Genomic DNA, 25,481 nt, shown 5'->3' on the forward strand with positions numbered 1-25,481 from the left:
GGTCGATTATTTTGGGTTATTCCATTGGAATTGACCAATCGCATTTGTTAATTTTATTTAAGACAAATACGATTGGTTAATTCCAATGGAATAATCTAAAATAATCGACCGATTAGATTAACTCGCGTTGGTGAAACCGGGCCTTATTCTAACTTATTGCACCAGTGCAGCAGTGTAGGAATAAAAAACAGACCTTATGGCTACGACAGTTGTCGGTAGGCGGTACATAATTGAGCCCCTGAACACTAATGCCCAGTCTACAATGAGTCGTTGGTCGTTGGTCGTAAGAAATTTAACCAATTATGTTCGGTTATTCTTCTCTAAGATCAACTGTGATTGGTTAAATTTCTTACGACCAACGACCAACAACTCATTGTAGACTGGGCATAAGGGCCATCTACAATGGAGAGTCGTAGGCCGTAGCAGTAGTCGTAGAAAATGTCTCCATTTCGTATTGCTTTACTGTTTACAGCCTACAGCAGACATTGAGCCAATTCATTGTGTGCTTACGATGAGCGTTGGGGCATTCGGGATTAGTTTTTGGTCGCCTTTCTTTGATGGCCGGCTTGTATGTTATTGCTACGTTGTTTTTATTCTAGACAGCATTGCCGTAGTTTTAGTGCTGTTACGGCTAAAACACTCCATTGTAGATGGCCCTTTAAGGCCCCCGCACAGACTTTTGCATAACGCATAACATAAATGCATAAGAAATTCGATTGGTTGAATTTCTTATGCACTTTGCTTATGAATCAATTTGCTTATGTACATACGTTATGCGTTATACAAAAGTGTGTGCGGGGGCTTTAAATCTAATTCGTTTATATCTGTTTATGCCGAAATAAAAATTATATTTATATCTCAATAAAATATAAATTAGAATTATGCAAAGTTATCATGCATGATATACGTTAAACTATATAATTACTTCAATATTATATTTACATAGTTACATGCATGATTTATTAAATTTTTGAAAAATCATTTTATAAGAAAATTATTTAAGTAATCTATAAGCCCGGATCTACAATAGTGTAGTAAGCCTTATGCCATAAGGAATTAACCAATTATATTCAATTATTCTTCTCATATTCGACTATAATTAGTCAGTTTTTTATGGCATAAGATTTATAAGACTACATCTATTGTAGATCCGGGCTAAATCTGTTTTTTTTTGTGTGATTAAATTATTGTATGCATATAGCAATAGTGACGACACAATAGGTTTGTCACGTTGCTTGAAATCCCCAAAATTTTTTGCATTTTAAATGAGATAAATATATACTCGAGCACTGAAGAAAAAGAAAGTGAAGATGTCGAGTGCGAAAAATACAAGTAACGCGAACAGGACCAGGGGCTCGATTCTTGAATTCATTCGCAAGAGAAACGTATACGCAAGTACTCGCTTTAACAGAAAAGTTGCAAGTTTATTGGTTAATAGCCATACGATAGCCAATAAATTTCCAACTTTTCTGTAAGATCAGAATTTGCGAATACGTTTCTCTTGCAAATGAATTCAAGAATCGAGCCCCAGGGGGTCTATTCTTGAATGCTATCGCATACAATATCGCATACGACATCTAGGGTCCTCGTTTCAAGAATAGACCCCCTGTGTCTTGCTGGAAAACACAATAATTTTCCCTTTCTTTTCCGTATTGATCATTCCTCTCCTTCACTTTTTCATTCCAACATACCTTGACCCATCTATTGTCGTTCATACCTTCAATTTTCTCTTCAAATTTCCTTGCTCTGGTACCCCATTTTATTCTTAATTTATCTACCAAAGGGCCGCCGCACAAACTTTTGCATAATACAAAATGCATAAGAGAATTAACCAATCAGAGGTTTTTATTTATATCCTGGGGAGGGAAATAGACGACTCTGATTGATTGATTCTCTTATGCGTCGTGCACTATGCGTTATGTAAAGTCTGTGCGAGGACCCATATGCCTAGTTTACACCGAGCACTTGGTACGCTAGAGCACTAAAAAAGTAGGTATTCCCACGTCCGCCATTTTTCTTCAAACTAGCAAGTAACTAGCATAATGTTTTACATATATAATACATCGCAATAACCTTTACAGTCTCAAGATCATAACTCTAGTTTACACCGAGCACTTGGTACGCGTATCAAATAGTAAATAACTAGTGAATGTGTTTAATCATTGGCTGATTAGCTTAAATTCACTACTTGATACGCATACCAAGTGCTCGGTGTAAACTAGGCTATAAATATCGTGTCTTTGTTTCATTTTACTAGTTTACACCGAGCATTTGATACGCGTATCAAGTAGTGAATTTAAGCTGATCAGCCAATAATTAAACACATTCACTAGTTATTTACTATTTGATACGCGTACCAAGTGCTCGGTGTAAACTAGGGCATATAGACTTGTATTTCTAAAATATAATGATTGTTACTGTGATTTGAAAAGAAGTTCAGTTACTTACCAACTTAGGCCGAAATCACATGGTGCGGAATAGAGCTGCGGAATAGAACGTGCGTCATAGAAGCAGCCAATCAGAGCTTTGCCGCATCAACGCATTCTGATGTGGTAAAGCTCTGATTGGCTGCTTCTATGACGCACGTTCTATTCCGCAGCTCTATTTCGCATCATGTGATTTCAGTCTTACCCGATTCCTCACCGCCAGCTCCACCCCTCTCAGTCATAGCTCTAGTTTACACCGAGCACTTGGTACGCGTATTAAGTAGTGAATTTAAGCTGATCAGCCAATGATTAAACACATTCATTAGTTATTTACTATTTGGTACGCGTACCAAGTGCTCGGTGTAAACTAAAGCATAATCTTTCAGAACTATTAACGAATAAAATGATTCCCGCACCTTTTTCTAGATTGAAAAAGCCACCCTCACGCTCGGTCTCTAATTGGCTGTGTGCTAGTAACCAATACGGCTATCTCGTCAGGGGAATTTTTGCCTGCGATTGGTTGCGAAATGGGAACCGTTCTAACGGAGTTCCTGCGAAAAATTACTATATGGTTGTCACTAGAACGTCATTCGCTTTTTTTTTTTAAATGACGTTGAAAATTTCCATTCGTAGTTTACGGTTTTAGTGGTAGTTCTTCGTTTGACATTTGATCTCCTGAGAGGAAAGTAGAGGGGGGGAAACCTAGGCATCGTGTCTACCACTTCTACCAGTCCGACGAGTCGTCTGGTCGTCGTCGTCCTTTCTGCTGACGGATTTAAGATGGCTGTGGAACATCATAGTGGAGAACGTCTTGGTAGTGTTGATGGTGTCGAGGCAAAGGCGTGATTTTTTCGCTATTTTTTTTCTTCCCGACGTCCATGATAATCCGTCCACCGTTGTGTCTTTCGACGTCGACCTCGCCAAGGCTTGTCTGCATCCCGCGACGGCGCCGCTGAAGGAGAGTCACGAAAAAAATGGCGTCCCGCGACACTAGCTGATTCCTGTGAGTGCCTTCGAGCCAGGCGAGGAGGAGGATGACGAGCTCTCAAATTCTCCGGCGTTCCCGCCCTTGACCGACGTGAATCAACTGGCGGTAAGTGAATTCCCCTGTCGCTGTCACTTCCAAGACGTCGACGCGTGACTCGTGCTGTAGGGGAGTTGATATTGAAGTTGACAAATTCGTACGTCTCGCGTCCAACGTACGCGAGATGAGCAAATTCGCCGAAGGTACCTGACGCGAGACGTCTCGCGCTTGTCGTCGGCACGCGTGAAAAATCGCACCTTACGAAACGAGAGAAACGCTCATTTTCTCGTACGATTATCTTATTGAAATGTACGAACCGCTCTATAACTTTTTAGATAGTACAAATTTTCATGTTTGTGAGAATTTAAGCTTAACATTGTAAAATCATCTGTCGTAACAATACAGCCTAAGTGAATGAAAAAAAAAAAACATGTGGATTAGAGAATTACGAGTCTTCGCTAGTGGCATTCATTAAGTAGCATTATGCATGGTATTATGAGTAACAGCTGTTTATTATAGTTGTAACAGAATGATAATGCATATGTCAATAGTTCAAGCTACATAGTATTTATAGATGACACTCAATGGAATAACTGGATATGGATATATATATATATATATATATATATATATATATATAGCATTCATGTTTTCTCTTTAATTCATAGCATATACATTTTATATAATATAATATATAAAAAATATATAGATTAACTGTACAAGTGTATTAATTATTTATATAAAAATAGATAATGGTTGGTCAAACCAAACTATATACACACATACACACACACACACCACACATACACACACATATATATGTATAATTATATATATATATATATTATAATAAAGTCAATATTTTTGACTTATTAAACATTTTAAATGTGTTTTTTATTCATAAGTGATTTATTCTTTTGTTTTGATTATTATATTAATAATATATCTCAGAATATTGTAACTTTTTGAATTCTATCAGATTGTCAACATGACTCCTCAATTGGAGCAGAAGCGTGGCTCGTCTGTCAGCTTTACCCGAGCAAAGGATAGCAAAGATGCTGAAGATGAGATACACATATCTCTGGCACCATACATACAAACATATCTGGCACATAGTAGCCAGGGATTGGGATGCTGTGGTATCAGTTTACCTGTGCCTTTTGAGCGCGCAGCACCACGATCCTGGTGGAATCCCAGATTTGATTCGGAAATTCTCGAAGAACAGTTTAAAAGAAGTGCCTTTCCTCAAATTAGATTAAGATTTCGGTTTGTATCGTAATATATACTTATGAAACATGTATAATTATTATCTATGTATGATTGGGAATATTATTATTGGACCAATCATTAATTCTTTGACTTCAATTAGAAATAGTTAGAAAGGCTCTAAGTGATTATTATTTATTACAGGTACGCTCTCACGTATATCTTGCTAGTGACCTTATCGTGGCTAATGTACTTTGTTATAATCGGGATAGAGAACGATACATCGACGTTGGTGACAATAGGAGGTGTTTTAGGTTTCCTCGGAGTTATGGTCTCGGGTGTCCTTTATTTAACGCATACAGACTACTACAAATCTTACGTATTACCAATTTCCCTGGGAGTCGCGTCAATGCTCTGTTTCCTATCCTTACTCTTCCTTGCCTTAGTACCGCCTCACGTGGATGGACTGACTCTGGTCGGACACTTTGCCTTGTGCTCCGAAATCTTATTAGTCATTTATACAGTGCTGCCGATGCCACTCTACGCTTGCGTGGGGATAGCCACGCTGTACTCATTCATGTTTGAATTCCTGACTGCCTATTTATACGGCTCGAAGGACGCGCGACAGGGATTTTACACGAGCGAACGAATTTTACAAAATAATACTTCAGGAGTTAACAGTATGACGGCGGAAGAAGGGAAAACATTGTTACTTACGCATTCACTTCTAAAGGATCCTTTAATTGCTGGTATACAGAATGTGATACGTAATATTAGTGATTTTACTGCACCAATTAGTACAGAGGCGATATCGAAATTGCGTGAAAGCAGAGATACGATAAATGTGGGACCGAGATACTCAGAAACGGTGGCTCAACGATTGCACAGTGCCCTGAACGACACGGATGTCTTAACGAGATTAAATTCAAGCGTATCATCCATGCTAAATACTGCTATTAATTCCACCGTAAATTTATCGCCTGTAGATTACACTAATAATAACTTATTCGCCAATGATATTGACTTCTCCACGAATCTCGTAATAAGGATCTTGATGCAGATTTGTATTCACTTGATAGGAGTGCATATTTTGATAATGACCTTTGTAAGAATGCGTGGTACGTTTATGAAGGTCGGTCAATCCCTGTTGGTCCGCCGGCAGCTGGAAATGGAAAAGCAATTAAAGGAGAAAATGATACACTCCGTTATGCCGCCGAAGGTTGCGGATTGGCTTATGGAGGAGAGCGAACGCGAGAGAGAGCGAGAGGACTCTCTGAAAAAGGGCTCGATACCGTCCAATAATACGGACATTCGTTCATTGTTTCGTCCGTTCAACATGCACTCGATGGAGGACGTTAGTATCTTGTTCGCCGATATTGTCGGATTTACTAGAATGAGCTCAAACAAGACTGCAGAAGAATTAGTAGGCATCCTAAATGATCTGTTCGAACGTTTTGATGATCTATGCGAACATCATGGTTGCGAGAAGATCTCTACATTAGGAGATTGTTACTATTGCGTAAGTGGATGTCCAGAACCAAGGTCCGATCACGCGAAATGTTGTATAGAAATGGGACTAGGTAAGTGGAACATTATATACTTTGATAATTTTTTAATCAAAATTAATATTGTTGAAAATTTTAATTGTATTTTAACAGCCATGATCGAAGCTATTAAACAATTTGACATCGAGAGACGCGAGGGCGTGAATATGAGAGTTGGTGTGCACACAGGCACTGTACTTTGCGGGATTGTGGGCACTAAGAGATTCAAATTCGATGTTTGGTCAAATGACGTGACTTTGGCAAATAAGCTGGAGAGCACGGGAAAACCCGGCCGTGTACATTTGAGTGAAAATACTTTAAGATTTCTAGGAAATCAATACGTTACGGAGAATGGAGAAATAGTCAATGGTAAGTAAAATAATGTGATGAAAAAAAAGAAAGGATTAGAGATCTGAATTTTATGTGTGAAATCTTTCACCATTCTAGGTGTTAAAACTTATTTCATTAGAGCCCGCAAGTCGGATTTCATGAACCAGTTTTTCGCGAATGTCACGTCACCCAAGAGTATCTCACCACTGATGCAATCGCGAAATCGTCTGGCGTCGTGCAACAATCAAGCCAAACCACGACATCACTATCTTCATATGATCACGAACGCGAAACTGAAGGCTAATTCCTTGCCTAGTATCTTGGATTCTGAGAACGATGGTGATATTGTGGATGAGAAAGAAGACTCGAACAAGAGTCCGACGTCTACCGCTAGTTACGGTAAAAAAAAAGTGCGAAATAAACCATGGAGATACTTACAGAGACAACGCACGACCGAAGAAATGATACCTCTGGAGATAGAAGAGGGAAGGAATATCGCTATGGAACGAGTGAAACCCGATATTCAGACATACGAAGAATGCAATGGATTTAGACGGGTAGCTCTTTACCCTTATTCACAATTATTACTTACTTAAAACATCATTAATTAATACTTACGATCGTTTTGCAGGTTCCCCTTAACAACGGCGTTGAAATGGATCCGAATCCTGTACCTTCTAGTCCTTTATTATCTGGTCAAGAGCCAATTAGTAACGCTTCTTCCATTTGCAGTAGAAAAGACTCTGGTATTAAAAGTAATAGCAGGCGAAGTAGTATACAACAGCAGGTAAGTTTTTATAAATCTCATTTTGTAGTATATTTTGATATTTTTTTTAGTATTAAATATTGTTTTAATTATTATTTCTTTAAACAATCTTATTTGTAGTTGTTCCTGATGAATGGCATAGCTCAAGGTGATTTATTGGGACACAGGGTCAGTGGCTATTATACTTCTAGTTCAACGTTGAATTCCACTCATGAACCTTCTTCGGTGCCTCCTTATCCGTTTCCTCCGATAGTAACTGATACATTTGGTGCATGCTTTCATAAATTAAGGAAGCAATCCGATCTCCAATTAATTAGGTGAGACAAATTATTCTTTAGCTTGCTTTACAAATCACGATGTGGATTTTTTTAAAAATTATTTTTTATTTGAAGGTGCGTCCAAGATAATGTGACTTCTCAGCGCTCATATTTTGTTAAACCACCATTGTCGAGTGTCACTCTTTTCTTCAAGAACAAGGAAATGGAGAAAGAATACCGAGAGAACGCGCATAAGGTCAGCGAGGGTATAAGCGACAATCCGCCTACCCTAGCCACTTCAAGATTCAACACGTACTTCGACATTTTAATATCTGCCTTGGTTTACACAGCCATCACGATCTCTCTGTTCCTTCTGTGTAAACCGACGATTTACTATACAGTGTTTTCCGTACTTGCCACCACCATTCAAGTGATCGCGGTGTCGCTCTGCATCCGGCAACTCCTTTATCCGAATACAGCTCACGCGACGTTTACGCAGCAAATTTTCAGGTTCTTCTCTCGATGGTATCCGTGGCATGTGTGCGGTGCGGTCTTGGTCGGTCTACCGATCATTTCTATCCTGATGAATTTCACGTGCAACAGTTTTCGGAGTCTCAACAACTTCGAGTACTACTATAGTTACTTGATCTTCGTCGGATTAGTACATTTCTGTAACTTTACGCAGCTCAACTGTTGGATGAAAAACCTATTGGTTACCCTCACTGGTATATTATTTATATGTCTTGTGGTGAGTCACATGTCACTATATCAAGAGAATCTCAGTAATAAAAATAGTAGTAACAATGGCAACGGTCGTATTAACGACTCACAGTTGGCGCAATTTGTTTCGCTACATTCGAATTTTCTCAAATCGCTCGCTAGCGAAATGAACGATGAGAACTTTTCAAACGGTACAAGAAACTTGGCTGACGCTTCCGCTATCGTGACAACATCATCATTAGTTGCGAAATATACGGATGAACAAAAAACATTATCTACGACTCGTGAGATGTTTTATACCAAGTATAACGAGAGATTGTACAATTCGGAGATATATCTGGATATGGTGCTGCTACTGCTGTTAGTCTGGTTTCTGAATCGCGAGTTTGAGATCAGTTATCGATTGTGCTTCCACGGTAACGCAGTAGCAGCACGTGACAAGGCGCGCGTACAATCAATGAAAAATCAAGCTGATTGGCTATTACATAATATCATACCCAAGCATGTAGCCGATCAATTGAAGACCACCGCGAAATACTCACAAAATCATAAGTCCGTGGGCATCATCTTTGCCAGTATCGTCAATTTTAATGAGCTGTACGACGAGTCATATCTCGGTGGTAAGGAGTATCTTCGCGTGCTCAACGAGCTTATAGGTGACTTTGATGAGTTACTTGAGAGTCCGGAGTACGCGAACGTCGAAAAGATCAAAACAATCGGAAGCACCTTCATGGCTGCAAGCGGCCTGAATCCGCAGGTGAGAGAGCAGAGCGAGCACGAATACACGCACCTGTTCCAACTGATGGACTTTGCCGTAGCGATGCACAAAGTGATATACGATTTCAATCGGGACCTGTTGGGTTTCAAACTGATTCTGCGAATCGGCTTCAACTACGGTGATGTCACGGCCGGTGTGATTGGTGCTACGAAGTTGTACTACGACATCTGGGGCGACGCGGTCAACATAGCATCGCGAATGGATTCCACTGGAGTTGCCGGTAGGATACAAATAGCAAGTAATTGCTTCGACGTTCTGTCGGAACGATACGAGTTTGAACCGCGTGGTCAGGTATACGTTAAAGGCAAGGACAATATGGATGTATTCCTGTTGATAGGAAAAAAGAAGGATGCTGATACGACCGGTACTTGAAGATTCAGCGTCAATTCTCTGTCGGTTATTCTCCTACGCGACGATCATTTGTCGATAATCTGACACTATTTGCGGCCTGCAGCGATTGTAATAATAAAATTAGATCTGTCCATTAATATTTAGACATTTTTCATAATTTAACTTTTTATAATTTGAGATAATAAATGAACTACATTCGATTGAATTAGTAATATATTTTTTTATCTTAATATATTTACATATTATTAAACAAAAGTATTTCAATAATATCTGCATTTTATTATCAAAATATGAAGAGAAAACTTTTCTTTTTTTTGTGTTTATAATTTGATAAAAATAAAATTAAATATAACAAAGTCAGAGAGGGAAAAGAATTAAGTTTATGATAGAAGTTATAAATACTTTATTGTTCGGTTCGTATACTATCCCAAAATTCAAAATTTTTATTGTAAGACTGAAAAATGTTTAGATATCAATAGACAGATCTAACAGTTACCTCATACAATCTAATTAGTCATGTTGATTAGGGAAAAGTGTAAGTGAAACGAGTAAGAGAAGGTAAACAGAATAGAATAGTGTCTTTTCTGCGAAGCATAGCAATTTTCACGTACGCCGCCGAAAAAAATGTTACAATACGCCTTATTCGTTGACTGCTCAAACTGTTAGCGACAGATATTTATTAACGAGAGATATTACTGTATTTTTGTAAAAATTTCGAACGATGTCTAATGAGAAAAAGAGAACGTGGGAAATTATCAAGATCTGCCTTTGTCTCAAGTACAAAACTGAATTGGTGACAAAGGAATCTTTTTTTAGAAACGTTTTACGTTATTAAACATTGAAATGGTAATTATTTGTGTATATGTACATATGGTAAAGTATATAGATGCCACAAATAAGTTTTTTGCACGAATATATATGTATACTTGAATGTCAAATCTGATATGTGTGAAGTGCAACTAATGTCTATATTTCCTAAATTGTTATGAAAAAAATTATCCTTGATCGAATGATCGAGTGTCGATGAAACGACATTTTGTGCGATACTTGAGAGAAATTATTAATACGCGTGGCATCCAATCCTGTTTGATATTCTAAGAAAAACAGCGAAGTGCGTCCAACACGATAAATGGTCAACGAAACTCGAATACCCCGTTAATTATGAATGAAATAAATTTTTGAAAAAATATATATAATATTAAAGAATATAAATTTACATCGTCTTGTCTTCCTGTCTGATACTGTGACTCGTCACATATAAGATGAATATAAGACAAAGTGTTAGGGATCGATTGAAGCTTGTTTTATATGGAACAGATAGAAACAAATAACGAAATTTTTATCTTATTGTTAGAAATTTTATCTTAGATTACGAACGGACGAAAAATTTTACCAAAGATCAATAACTAATGACTCAGGCCGCGGACGTGTGCACATGTAAACAGAGAATATACATAAAGTATGGTAGAATACGTGAGAAAAAATAAAATCGCACATTCCAAATGTAGCCCGCAGACACGAATTAACGATTAATGCTCATAATAAAGTGCTTCTTGTCATCATTAAGTAAACATGTTCGTTGTCATATCTGGACGTAAAAGTGTTACGTTGGATTCCAAAGAATATATTGCTGCATTTTCTTTTAAATTTCAACGATAAGTGACACCACGTTCGATGGAATTTATGTAGATAGTATGTACGTGCGGACATGAGTATTGCGCGCGAGCGTGTGAGCGCGTCCTATGTGTGTGTTTACATATATGTTTATATTTATATATGTGTACAGAATTTTGAAGATTTTTCCGAAAGATTTAACGTTAACACAAGAAGCTAGACATGTGCGTTTTATGTAAATAATACGCAGTGCGATGCAAGCAATACGTGATAAACGGTCTGGATCATAACTGACGTGTATATTTTGAATGTTATATATTTTTATTGACACAAGAATTTTAATTGTGGTTTTAATAAGCAGCGTTTAACTTATATTATGAAGATACTTGTTCCATGTGAAAGTAATAATGCCAATAATTATGTATAATGAACGGATCTGAATGTTAGTTCCAATCCCTATAAATATATGCTGTAATATATTTATGATTGTGTATGAAGTTTTTTTAAAATATAATTTCTTTAAAAAGATGGATTTGAAAGAGAGCTGCGATATTGTAATTTTACGATGCATTGCTTCTATTTGGTATATCGCAAGATTTATGCAACATTTCTATGATTACAGTCAATTATAAGATTTTGCGTTCAAATATCGAGTGAGATATCGACTCGTGTCACGAAAGCATGTGCTCGCAAATATGATCTATAATGTACATATGTTACACTCATCTGTGGGACAACAAAAGGAATACGTGTATATTGCAGATGTCAAATAAAATATATTGTGTATGTATATATAACTTGTATGTACACTCGATAAATGTGTGTATGTATGTATGTGTGTATGTGCGTGTGTGTGTGCGTGCGTGCGTGCGTGCGTGCGTGTACATATATATATATATTTATCGAGCGATATATATCTCAAGCGACATACAAGTTCTACGGACAACGAGGCAGAGAGACTCCAGATTATATAGACGTACATATAATTATTGTCAATGCAATTTCTTTATTATATTATATACAACATTATACCGCTAATTTTATTATAACTGATGTACAAAAAAAACGGGCGAAGTCTTGAAAACGAGTGGATTCTCGTCTCTTTCTCGCTTGGCATAAATCGTCGGAACATTAATATTACAACAAAGCGTGATGTATGATTATTTTGTTTATATATATGTATATATAATATAAATATATAAATGTTATATATATTGTTTATGTGTACATATATATAAACAATCATAAAATGCCATCCAGGTAATTTTATTATATTTTCAATTTCAGTTAAATATATAAATGTACAATATGACTTCAAATATCACATTGTTGCAAAGTCAATTTTCTAAGTCAATAAAAAAAATAAAGAATTTTCAAAAAATATACTGCTAATTCAATAATTTTACAATCTGATAAAAAAGCCGCTTATGAAACAAGCCGACTTTTGCAATACCAGAATGGCTCAGAATAATTATCATAATTGATTATTGTACCGTGAACGTGTATTTCGTTGGTGATAATTGTTCATGTAATAGCATGCACGATCTTTAAAAAAGTTAATGTGAAACACTTTATATGACACATTGTAAAAAATTGGCAATGTGATACGCGTTTCGATGTACATATAGTGTATAACATTGTATATCAGGTGTCCCCGTTATACAAGTAAAAAAGTTGATTTGTATCATGGAAGAATACAACGAAAAGGAAATAAGTTTTATTTTTTTCCGTAATCGATGTTTTATCGATAAAGTTAAATGCTTCTGTAAGGGCCTAAACACAATGCCAGGCAATAGGCAATAGGAATAGAAATAATGAAAGAGAGAAAGGATCTCTCTTTTTCTCTTTCTTTATTTCCTGTTCCTATTGTCTGTTATTGTGTTTAGGCATTAAGAGGGTATCTTCCATCGCGATATCAGCGACGGAATTCTTTCTTTTTTCAGTAATTATAAATTAATAACTACTCTTCTCATACAATCTACGGTCGCAAACTTGCTTTTTTAAAAGCGTAGTGGAATGCTTGAGAAAGTAGTATAACTACCAATGCAAGAACTTGCGAATTTATCAAATATAAAACGCGTCGTCACGCAGACTTTCCAATAGAGGGAAAAGACAAGCATATGAGACAGTAATCAAATATAACAATGATCTTAATTAAAAACATGTTCTACATGTAGAATGCGTTCTAGTCGAATAAACTAGAGAATAAAAAGTTTTCGAAAATGGACTAAAAACATTTTTGATATGTGATATTGCAATGGTAGTAGTCTGATGATCCACGATGTGATTCTTCGGTCTTAAAAGATTCAATATTCTAAATACGCGTCTGAATTCTTTTCGAAAAAATGCACGTGCAATCGGTTACCTACCTCTTAAATCATTAATTGTCATTTGCGCGCTTACTGTTATTTTGCATTTATGTCAAAACCGTAATAATAATATATAGATGTGTCCGTTTGTTCTCGCATAGATCGTGTATATATACATATACATATACATATCCTCTTGATTAAAACTGCCGTCTCGATTTCTATGTAAATATAATATGTAAATTTAATTGATTTGCAAATTGTATCGCGGTTTTCCAATTATACATCGCGAGAAAACTCGGTTGTAAGGAAGACGTTGATCGACTTTTCATGTACACACATTTCGGCGTCGATCCATGGCTTAAAAGAAAAATCAACGAATCATATACATATATATATATATATATATATATATATATATATATATATATATATATACTATCACATTTGAAACAAAAATATATATGTTGTATGTGTAGCAAGCGATTACATTCGTTCTATTCTGGTATAAGCTCAACCATTATAAGATTTTATTGTACAATATGTATATATATATATGAGACACTAATGTAATAAACTCTATACTTCGAAATCCTCAGCGTAGTATAATACAACAAATATGGTTTTTTTAGCTTTTTCCATAAGTTTCTATTTCTTTCTATTTTTAAACCGTAAAGCATTTATTCTGTTTTAAGTACTGATGAAAATAAAAAAGCTAAAGAGTACGGGCCAAAACGTACTACAAACTCTACGGACTTCGAAGACATAATTTAGAAAAAGTAGCAAAAAAAAAGAAAATAATAAATATATTATAGTGTTCGTTTTAGCACACATCAGTCACAGCTCGGACTCGCATATCGGTTCTCTTCTTTCTTCGATTATACCAAGTAATTAAATTCACTTTGTGGTTCTCGAGACGTGTTTGCTTTCACCTATATTGTAACATTTTCTCATTGTATATTAATCTTATCACAATAGTCCCTTATGTTTCATTGTAAAATTTTTCCACAATCTCGACGAATTTTTACACGTTTACACGTATATTTACCACGAAAGAAGCGGCATTATATGATACGTTTGAAATTTTTAATAAAAAAGTTGGGAAATAGACATTGAACAGTTGATAATGTATAAGAAAAATTTCTATCGCTACCTAAAAGATATCGAATATTCCTGAATATAACAATATGAAATGCAAACACGAACGATATCAACTGTTCTTCCTTCTACGCGAGTCTTTAAAATTAATTATAATAAATAAGAGTAACGAGAGAAAGACAGAACGCGTGCAGTGTAAAAAAGTTGTCTATATTTATATCGCGAAGCGTATAATGTTGCATCTTCGTCAGTTTAAAATTTATCAATTAAGTTCAGAGTGAAGAAAGTGCAGAAATATTTCCCTGATTGCTCATAAACATTTATGTACACTGCCATGCAATGATTTGTTGACTCTGATAGTAGTTCTGATTTATCAAATCGATAATGATTAATGTACACGTACTTAATTAGAAGGAACATATATTTTATAATAATAACAATCAATTACTTTTCTTCTAAACAAAAATTGGAATTATAAAAATCTGTTTATTTTTATTATTATATATTATTGCTAATGTATCTCTTTCAATAAAGTGCATGTCGCATTATTATCGATCCAGATAAATCAAGGTTAAAATAAACGAATCATTGCATAAGTGTACTATAAAATAGATGTATTTATAACTTATAATCCGAGATTTAATTTGCAGCACCTAATAATTGGAGTGATCAGGCATCGATATGCCCGAGGATTCCGGAGGTATTACCTCGAGTTTTTACAAAGCAATTGCAATTTTCTTAAAATTCGTGTGTCATTACTTTTCCCTTTCTATCACACGTCTTTTTAAAAACACTTTTTAAAGGAATACAGTTAATATAAATAAAAGATAATATCTGAAATTTGCAATTTGCGTATAAATCGAGATGATACCGCGCACACTTCAATACGGCTTATTATGGCTGTGAGTTCCCGTAAAGAAACTTGTGAATTTTCTTAAAAAGAAATTTGCTATTTCAGTAGTTTTGAATCGAATGTTCTTTTTCTGCGCCACCGTATGGCCATCCTTGAGAAGATACTTTTTTACAATAACTTATAATTACTTATTGAGTTAGACCAGCTATCCAAAATGTGGTTTTCTAAAATTATCTGCTACGTAGATCCAGCAAATAGTGCTGTTATTCCCGTATCAGTGGCATTCTTCGAAATCTCATCCACGCGCACTGGTTGAGGCTTACCGGACACCTCTATCCGGGGTAAATTGTCTATTTTGACTTCTTTACGGAACAATTGACCTACGCTTCTGCCAATAAGCTGTAAAAGAGCCATTTAGATCCGATCATTATAAGATTATCGTTTAAAAAGGTGCAAGACACAACAAAACCATGATAAATCTCAAAAGTAAAAATCTTTATTTTTACTTCACTTTATATTTTTAACAAGACAATAAATGCAGATTTTAAGTTAAAGAATTGACTGAGATAAATACATCTTTCGAATATTGCAATCATATACCTGATTAGTAATTTTTTTGAAGAGATCTTTCTTTCCCTTCTCCACCTTATTGCCTTTCGTGCTAACCACCGACATTTTCTCATCAAAGCGTTGCAAGTCGGCAGGATTGATCCCTGGGATTTGTTGCATCACTTCAATGATATTTGGAAACTTGGGTCTGAGACACTCGTAAACCTGCGCGCCCAGAGTGATAAGGGAACCCTGATTGGCTTCGTGTTGACCATGCAATTGTAAACCTTGCAGAACAGCTACCATGATGTGTGCTGCCATTGAAGGAGTAAGACTGCCATCAGCCGCCAGCGCTCGCACTACGGGTCCAGTCAACATTGTAGCCTTGAGACTTGCATTTGAGTCGTTCCATGCGAGCGCTCTAAAAATACAAGGTACGTTATTTATTAGTCAACAAAGTACTTAAAAAAATAAAAATTAATATTCTTTCTTATAACTTTACAATAAAATCCAGTGACATTTTTATTCATTATGATTATACTTCACCCTAGTACGCATAGGACGACGCTCTGACAAGTGGACGGATGACGCAAAACGAAAGTCCCGAGCTCGCTGACGACTTCGGCGACAATGCTGTTTCCACGCGAGAGAGGTGGATCCACTGCCATTCCCCCGCTGTCTTGTTCCATGGTGTCTGGAGGAGCAGCGTCACTAGCGGCTCCGCCGACCAGAGCCACTTTTAATACATCCACGAAATCTCTGGTCAAATTCCTATTGAGCATGTCGTCAATAACTTCTTGCGTGTCGGTATTTTCTTCATCTAGACCGCCGGACTCGTAAAGATGTGCTATATACTGCCACTTTGCGCTTAATCTTTGGCACACTGAAATATAATTGCAAAAAATAATGTAACAGGATGTATGCCAAACGTATGCTTTATATTTAATTTTGATACTGTAAAAAATGACAAAATGGAAAAAATAAAAAAATTGTTATGATAACTAACTATGTGTGGATACATGAGCCAGTACAGGTACTAGTACGCTCTCATAAAAAGCCGGTGGACACGAGTATATAAACGGCTTCATGAATACGCGTATAATTGGCCGTAGTCTATAATCTGGAATCACCTAAAAAAGCCAGAAACATATTTTGATTTCCATTTGATTATCTATTTCATTGTATGCGTGTGTGCACAGTTTTTTAATTTAGAAACTTACTAGAAAAATAAAACGAAATTATTAAATTACCTCCATATTCGAGAAAACCGAATTCAATAAAGCCGGTGCAAGTCCAGGTAATTGATAAAAATCTCGACCAATCATGTGACAACCACTACCCAACATATGGTAACACTGATCATGAATTGAACTCAGGAATGATTGCATTCGAACCAGAGATGTGCTTGAGACCTGGTCCGTTTCACTATTATTGTCATTGGTTACATTTATACCAAGAAGATTCGCCTTCTCTGATTCCAAAAGTCCATGAGCATTTTTGTAGCCCTAGAATAAAAATAAATATATTCAATATTGTGTTTAATAAGAACAAAATACCATTTAACACAACTCTATTATTTTATTCAATTAGTAATTCCTTGCTTGTCGAAATAAATGGAACTTCACATGCACTTGTATTTTTTTAAGTTTAATTTGCAAAATATCAAATTATTTATTGTTATAAATACATCTCTGTTACACACATTAAAACAATTTAAAAATTTCCTATAAAAATCAAACAAGTTCAGAGATTTTTCAAAGATTTTTTTTAATGGGTCACAAAATATTAATTAAAACCTTGAAACTTCGTTTTTATACATATATCTGTTATATTTCCCGAAAAAATTATATTTGTATAAAGAAAAGTATAAATGTTTTTATTAAAAACGATTTATAAAATTTTATACATAAAAAGTGTAAAAATTATTGTTTTAAATAATAGTGCCATTTTCATTTTTATTAATTTTATAAAAAAAATAAATTAAAATATGTGATGTATAAATAATAAATATAAAATTCTTGTAAAAATGAAAATGTAAATGTTTAAAATATTTTTTTTATGAATCCTTCAAATATTAATCAAAGCTTATAATTTTATTGTTTTCTGAAAACTTCTTGGACTTGTTTAGTTTTTGTAGAAATATTATATATTATATATCTAATTAATTATAAGCTTAATTTTATTCTCAATCACCTTTACATCAAATTTTCATACTTTACTTGATTAATATTAATTATTACCTCAGATAGAGTGGCAAGGGCAGCATGACTAAAAAGACCATTCATTGTTCGAAGTAGTGCGAAAAGCGTTGGCAAAATGGGGATCACATGAGGTGTTGCTGGATTTCGATATACTGGATTACCGCTTTCGCTGAGTGCGGCCACGAAACCACCTCGGGCTGCACGATCAGGATCTTCTGGAATTGAGCATCGTTTAACCACACTCAGAACAGTGCAGATACACATCATGAGATCGCTACGATTATGCCGGGCTGGATCTTCCAGCACGTTCTCCATCGGTGGTCTGTCTAGTCCCACGAATCGCATAAGCTCTAACGGTCCCTTGAACCATTCTGTGCCCAGCGCGATAAACTTTCTGGACGTATTGCCGATCACCTCCGTGACAAATCGAGTTTGTCTTTCGTAATCGCAGAAGTGATTGGAGATGAGCAGCAGTGCCTCGTATAGCGTGACACTCTCCATTCGAGACAACGGGCTTGGCTCTTGGGTCAGACTGCGTACCATCGTGTGTATCTGGTCAAATACTGGTAGCAGTAATAACGGATACTTAATACTAATCTTCACCATAAGGCTAGCCGCATGTCGTCGCACGTTTTTGGCCGCTCGTGAACGATTGCGCTCGTTCTCGCCGGGCGCCTCGAATACCAACGCAGCAAAAATTTTCTCGAGGACGCGTGGTAGAATAGCAACACCTGGCATGGCCATCGAACCAGTCGACATCGACAGAAACACGAAGAGGGCGCTTATACAGGACAACAGAGCAGACAGAAGCCAAGGATCTTGCGGTGAATAACCCAAACACAATTCCAACAGTTGTAGACCAGTTTGCACGCTTGGACGCTCATTGATTAGCAAGATTCTGGACACAACGGAATCTAATGCTTGCGCAAGAGCCTCCCATTCAAGATATTCTCGCTCGTTCTGATCGCTCTTGTATTGCAGGTTTGCCATACCCTTTGTGATTTTTGCAGTCAACCATTGTTGCACGTACGTAAATGTCACCAAAGGTGCGACCATAGTCGCGTGTCTAAATCCTTCTAATAAGTCCATTCTGAAGCGATGGAGAAAGACGTTGAACTCCTCCTCCGAGTCGTAATCGACAAGACAATACGTGGTCATACCGTTGCTCTGTCTACCGTGTGGATACGTAACGCGGATTAATTTGGGTGCAGTGTGTTCGACGTACTTGGGCACGTACGTAAGCAGCAGCGAATCTGTCTTAATTTGTTCATGCTTAAACAGCATCACCCAAATCGCGTTCGCTAAATGTGTGAGCGTCAGGCTTTGATACATGGTAAACGTGAGAACGGTGTCCAGAAAGAGATTGAAATGCGCCGGCCGTATGCTAGAAGCATCATCTTTTCCCCACAGGGCACAAAGTTGCGTCGCCATGCCAGTCAGTACCTGAAATAATATAACCACGCAAACAATAATAGGTTTTTCATGCCAAAACTACAAGACGCAACATAAAATTAGCGAGTATTAATAATGAATTAACAGCATGACAAGTACTTGTGTGAGCTTCTTCAGAAATAAGTAGTGATTTTCGTGGCAATTCGTAGGTCCAGTGAGAGGTGGTGGAGCAGTGGCCGCGGTATAAATAAACCTCAAAGCCTCTTCCGAGAACAGAATCATCAGTTGCTTTCGATCTTCAGCCTTGCCTTTACGATTTACAATCTGAAGCAAGCATTCGGCGGCGGAACACTGAAATATAGGATCTCCTAATAGGAGGCACAGTATCTGTAATAATCTTCCCTTCTCGGCCATTATGTGATTTATCGAAACCCACTCAACGAATCCAGTCAACGTGGACAGTACTACCTGTTATAGTAATAAAAATTTTTAGTTCATTGAAGTATCAATCACTGATATACATATTTTATTAACTTACTTGAACGACTTTACTATGTGCCGCGGCTTCGGACGTCTGTCCTAAGGCACTTTTCTTCTGAAACTCGGCAAAGTGTTGCTCCATTAGTCTTAGAAAAAAGCTAAAAATTTCGGCCATGTTCGTAGTCAAGGCCTGATATATGTCTTTCCTTCTCTGATTAGATTCAAGCGTCTGCAGGAGTGCCACATCCTCCACCAATCTGAGAAATACCAGTAGGACCAATTCGGTTTGACTCTCGCCTTGCGTGCAGGCTTGGCTGAGCTCAGCCAGCAGTGTGGGCCATTGCTGGGGCCATTCTCGCTTTATCATCTCAACTACGACGCGCGACAGAGCGTCTTTTATATGCGCCTCTTCCTGCAGCAGCGGTTGAGTACCCTCTTGAAGTAATTTCATTGCGTTTTCCTTAATGAAAATTTTTTCTGATTGCGAGATTTGTGTCCACCGATATTTCACGCAGTGCTCCATTAACTGTAGACCAAAGTGGCGTACCACTGAGCTTCTGTCAGGTGATTTCTGTGCCAGATACAAACCACATTGTGCGCACAACGGCGAAGATTCTTTGAATCTTTCAAGAGCGTTGTACATATCCAGCCGTTGTGGCTGAGATATGCCTGGTGACATCATCATCTCGACCATTCGAGCCAATTCTGCCGATATCTGGGCGACATCGCCTACTCCGAACTCCATTCCTACTTACACTGAAATGAGACAGTAAATATTCAACATATATATAATAAATAACACTTGATATATCTAATAATTCAATATTTATTTTATCTGTATCAATAATAATAATTGCTTCATCTTTATCAAATAAAAAAATATAGAGTAAGTAAAGAGAAATAGAAAATAAAAATTTGTTATCCTATCTCTATGACATTTAACATATGTGCATTATTTGCTACAAGAAAGATGTTCCTATTCAAAGATTTCTCTCGGAAATAATTAACAATTCAAAGATCTAACATTATTGTAACAACTACACACACACACACACACACACACACACACACACACACACCGCAAAAACCAAGTCTGTTAAAGACAGGCTTTGCACACTGTGCTGTATGTTATACTGACATAATTTTGGCAATAATAAAGCATGATCTCCAGTGTCAGCTAATGTGCTTAGAAATAGAAATCTAGTAGAATCTGCGTAATAATATAATAACAGAAATGCTGCAAAAATTGGACAAAATATGTTAGCATAGAGAGAACAAAATTTAAGCATTATATGTTCACATGATGTATTAACAAAAAGTAAGCAAAAATCAATTAGAGAATGACGTCACTTTATATGGGCAGAAAGTCGTTAGAAGTCAAGCTTACTAAGGAGCATACCGGTAATGACAAAAATGGAACAAAAATCGTGTATGTATTATCGTCTCAGATTGTAACAGCATAAACACAGCATAAACACAAATACTGCATGGTCTGATGTCAAGAAATAATAATAGAATTATAACATAATATATCATGTAAAATTTCCCCTTTCTATTTTAATCAAATTTTCACAAGAAAAAGATATATTAGATGTAAAAAATTTTTATACTTATATTTTAAACTTATATTATTATTAATATTATCAGAAAAATTGTATTGCAATTAGACATTTATTTTAATATTTTTGTGTATTATTTTCCTTTTAACTTGTATAGTATAACTTTAGAAAAAAGTTCTATAAAAATGTAAAAATATTTACTAAAAATAAAAATTTATAGGAGTTTTTAATGTTTTATAAAAGTATCAAATTTTTGTAGAGATTAAAAAACAGCTACAAATTACAATCCCTTAAATAAAAGATTTGTTGCAAATAGCATTTTTTAGAAGTATACAATTTTGCAAAAAATGATACAAAAAATTAAAAAATTTAAAATTTTTTAAAACATTCGAAATTTTATTAGTTAAAATATTTACTTATTTATATAATATTAACATTATTTATAAATAATTGTAGAAATGTATTGAAATTTACTTTTTGTGTAAACTACAGAACTTTAAGTTTTCTATTTTTGGTTTCCTATAAAATACTACAAATTATGCATAAAATAACAAAACTGTTTGTTTCTTTAAAATTCTAAAAACTGTTATGTTTGTAACTTGAAAAAATTTATAGTTTTCTGTTAAATATTTGATGTATGTACTTTTCGATAGAGTATTAAACATTCCTTTGGATAAATTCTGTAGTCTTTTATGGCTTATTATTATCGGAAAACCCTAGTAAAGAAAATTTCTATGAATATATAAAAATATTTTCTAAAAGTAAAAATTTGTAGTTTTTATAGTTTTATATAAATCTCAATTTTTGTAGAAATTAAAAAAAAATATCACAAATTACAATTATTTTTTCAAATAAATCTATTTGGATAATTTTTTCGCTAAAGTTCTCCTATATCAATTTTTTAATTATACAATGTTTCATATTTTTATAACAATACTCTGAACAATATCTATTGATCTATTATAAATATGTATCTATAAACATCAAGTATTTATGCATCATCACAAAGTGTTAGTTCCCATATGGTCTTCGAAGTTAAGCAATGGCAACGGCGGCTGACAATTAGATAGATGACCGTTTTTTTGATCGCTAAACGAGACTATGATTTGGGTGACCATGTTTCTGCCATCGTGTTGTAACAGCAAGCCATGCACGAATTCTGCTGCATTTTTGCTGTCAATAACTCATATTGTAAGTTGTGCCTTATTTTGCTGTTTCTGCAATTTGGTACATTGTGCTGGCAGACCATGCATGAATTCTGCTGCATTTTTGCTGTCAATAACTCATGGTAAGTCGTGCTTTATTCTTACAATGTTTCTGCCATCATATTGTAAAGGCAGGTCGTGAATAGTTTCTGTTGCGTTTCTGCTATTGCATTATGACGGTAAATCGTGCTGTCAGAAAATAAGTTTAATGAGGACGCAGTAAACAGGAATTTGTTCGATATCAATGTTTTAATCTGCTGACATATTGCTAGCATACTGCTAGCATTTGGCTATTAGGAATGCCAATAAATTTATTTTATTAATTTTCTCAAGGTCGCTTTTTTTATTAAAGCAGACTAAATTTTTCGGCAATTGTGGCTTCGAATTTATTAGTATGTACCGACATCGCGGGATTTCGCGAAACTGATGCAAGATATCGTAATGTTAATCTCGGAACCGGTATAAATAATCGAAACGAGGTTGAACATGTGAGAGCACGCGTGTACTCGCGACGGCACGAGTACGAGATCGGCGACGGCGACGGCGTCGCGCTCGTCGTCACTTTCCAACCGGCGAACGGAGTATTAACGGACACGCGTGGACGAAGCAGCTTGACGTGTGCCTACCATCACTGGCATGCTCGCTCGTTCACGTACTCACCCTAGATTGGACGCGAAACTGCGGTACGAGACGAAGGTTGGTGGGGCTAACCGCGTGGACGGCGGAATGCGTCTCTCCGGCGTCGCGTCGGCCGCGCGTCAATTCATACCTGGGTCCGTTTTCTCAGGGAGAAACAAACAAGCGTAAAGTCGATGCGCGAGATACAACAATCGTGTGCTACCTACGGCAGGCTCCGCTGCCCGCTGCTCCGCCTCCACATCCACACCACTTTTCCCAAGAGATGCGGCACACGCGCTCGCGCTGCTGGCTGGCTGGAGCAATCTCGCATATACGGTCACGTGCTGCCCTCTCGGCGGCACCGTGTCGCCCGTGTGTATCGGCGCGATAAACCTAACCTAACCTAACCTTGATCAAACGCGTGTATATACACGAGCTTTTTTTCTGTCGGATCACGGTGAGAGAACAAGCTGCGTTTCGATCTATTCGCTTTCGTTCGTTTATCTAGGATATTTATGTTGTGTATCCATAACGCTCTTCCTGTCCGTCCGTTAATGATTGACCGACATTATAAAATCGCGCGAAACTAACCTGTTTGACGCCTCATATAGGTTATGCCGGCTCCGTTTCTATCCGCGCACACACGTACGTGTCAAAGACGACGGAGATAGGATGGACGAGGCAGTCACCACGCCGCCTACATTTAAGCGGAGTTTCTTCGAGCGGATCTACTGCGTGGAGTTCTCGCCATACGAGTGGTCGCAGCATCTGATGTGCATCGCCCTCGCCAAGGAGATTGTTGTCGCTACTGTCAGATTTCAGGTTTGTGCGAAGGGAAATCGCCTTTCGATAGGAATCATTGTTCGCTTTTTTTTTATTTTGTTAGAAATTATCAATATATAGATATGAATAAAAGTATGATTGCAAAATGTATAATTGAAAAAAGACTTGACAAAATTGGTGAACTTTTAAATGATAGGATGAAGATGATGCTGTGGAGGACATGGCATATAATCCTATCAGAACGTTTCACCACGATGCCAGGCCCCACGCGATCGCCTGGAGTCCGGAAACCTCCTTGAGCATTGTCCCTAAGATCCTCACGTTCTGTGTTGCTGGATCGGATTTCAAAATAAGATTGTACAATAGCAATTTAAACGACATCAATGTATATGAGGTAAGAATATCTGGAAAGTTATTGTAAGTTTATGTTACTAAAATTCAGTGCTATACGTCTTATAGATTTTAGAAGGTCACAAAGATTATACGAACGCAATCTCCTATGAGCCAGAGGGTGAGCTGTTAGCGTCAGTCTCAGATGATCATATGTGTAAGCTATGGGCGGTTAAAGAGAACCAAAAGTGTGTATCTACATTTTATTTGACATCACCCGGTATCAGCGTATGTTGGCACGGCGAAGAGTCTGGAAAGCTTTTGGTAGCAGAAAAGAATGGTTTGATACGCATGTACAACGTCAGAAGCCAACAAGCAATTATGTCTCTCGATTCTGGAGCTGTTCCCTTGACTGCAGCTGATTGGGGACCCAATCCTTTGAAAGTCGTATCGATGGCAGCTGGAGAATTGCTGCTTTGGGATGTATCAAGGCCAAGGTAATAGGAAATCTGGTTCTAAATTCATGTTATTCTAGTCCATGCTTTAATTTAAATTTCTTTATTTCTAGTCGTCCGCTTGATGAGCGGATACTTCACGTGGAAGGTGGTATAACAGTAAGAGTCTCACACGCGAATGAAAATCTTGTATCAAGTATCGGATGGCCAGATAACTTGTTGAAAGTTTTCAATTTAAGATCGAAAGTAGTGGCATTGTGTGGAAAGGTGAAGTTAATCGGCGGTATGACATGGCACTATAAATTACCCTATGTTTGTGCTGGAAGTGACAGAGATTTATGTTTTTGGAGAGTAAATATAAATTAGACTACATTAAAACAATCGATTTTGTCCATGGAGAAACTTGCTCTGATTCCAAAACTTAGGATGTTATATAGTGTTTAAATAATAACTTCTTTTATTATGTTTTAATGTTTCTTCACAAGTGGAGAACCAGTTAATAATCAACTTGTCAATAATACATTAAAATAAAATTTTGATTCAGAATATTTATCTAAATTGCAGCAAATTAGATGTTTTTACACAGATGCGAGTGCAGCATATATATGTATAAATCCTTTTAGAGATAAAATT

At 36.5% G+C, this 25,481-nt stretch overlaps 3 protein-coding genes across 5 annotated transcripts; 2 read left to right on the top strand and 1 right to left on the bottom strand.

Moving 5' to 3' along the window:
- Window positions 1–2,971: 2,971 nt before the first annotated feature.
- LOC105838352 (adenylate cyclase type 9) lies at window positions 2,972–12,730 on the top strand. The gene is made up of 8 exons (XM_036283755.1): window positions 2,972–3,519; window positions 4,430–4,716; window positions 4,861–6,236; window positions 6,315–6,569; window positions 6,648–7,087; window positions 7,162–7,317; window positions 7,417–7,613; window positions 7,689–12,730. Exons 2-8 carry the CDS (start codon window positions 4,439–4,441, stop codon window positions 9,421–9,423), a joined length of 4,437 nt encoding a protein of 1,478 aa, XP_036139648.1. The 5' UTR covers window positions 2,972–3,519; window positions 4,430–4,438; the 3' UTR covers window positions 9,424–12,730.
- Window positions 4,590–25,402, top strand: LOC105829290 (nucleoporin Nup37). 2 transcript variants are annotated; one of them, XM_036283760.1, is made up of 5 exons: window positions 4,590–4,595; window positions 19,525–19,529; window positions 24,278–24,457; window positions 24,523–24,890; window positions 24,962–25,402. In XM_036283760.1, exons 3-5 carry the CDS (start codon window positions 24,284–24,286, stop codon window positions 25,212–25,214), a joined length of 795 nt encoding a protein of 264 aa, XP_036139653.1. In that variant the 5' UTR covers window positions 4,590–4,595; window positions 19,525–19,529; window positions 24,278–24,283; the 3' UTR covers window positions 25,215–25,402. The 2 variants fall into 2 exon arrangements, with proteins under 2 accessions (XP_036139653.1, XP_012523467.1); XM_012668013.2 differs by lacking the exons at window positions 4,590–4,595; window positions 19,525–19,529 and adding exons at window positions 23,608–23,737; window positions 23,892–24,102 and having other exon boundaries at window positions 24,260–24,457.
- Window positions 13,826–23,557, bottom strand: LOC105829289 (exportin-5). 2 transcript variants are annotated; one of them, XM_012668011.3, is made up of 9 exons: window positions 23,323–23,557; window positions 19,957–20,654; window positions 19,578–19,886; window positions 18,066–19,469; window positions 17,076–17,330; window positions 16,832–16,955; window positions 16,372–16,708; window positions 15,877–16,246; window positions 15,514–15,675 (listed from the first exon to the last, which is right to left on the bottom strand). In XM_012668011.3, exons 2-9 carry the CDS (start codon window positions 20,641–20,643, stop codon window positions 15,514–15,516), a joined length of 3,648 nt encoding a protein of 1,215 aa, XP_012523465.1. In that variant the 5' UTR covers window positions 20,644–20,654; window positions 23,323–23,557. The 2 variants fall into 2 exon arrangements, with proteins under 2 accessions (XP_012523466.1, XP_012523465.1); XM_012668012.2 differs by lacking the exon at window positions 23,323–23,557 and having other exon boundaries at window positions 13,826–15,675; window positions 19,957–20,643.
- Window positions 25,403–25,481: the final 79 nt, after the last annotated feature.

Source organism: Monomorium pharaonis, chromosome 3 (genome assembly GCF_013373865.1).
Source record: "Monomorium pharaonis isolate MP-MQ-018 chromosome 3, ASM1337386v2, whole genome shotgun sequence".
NCBI lineage: Eukaryota > Metazoa > Arthropoda > Insecta > Hymenoptera > Formicidae > Monomorium > Monomorium pharaonis.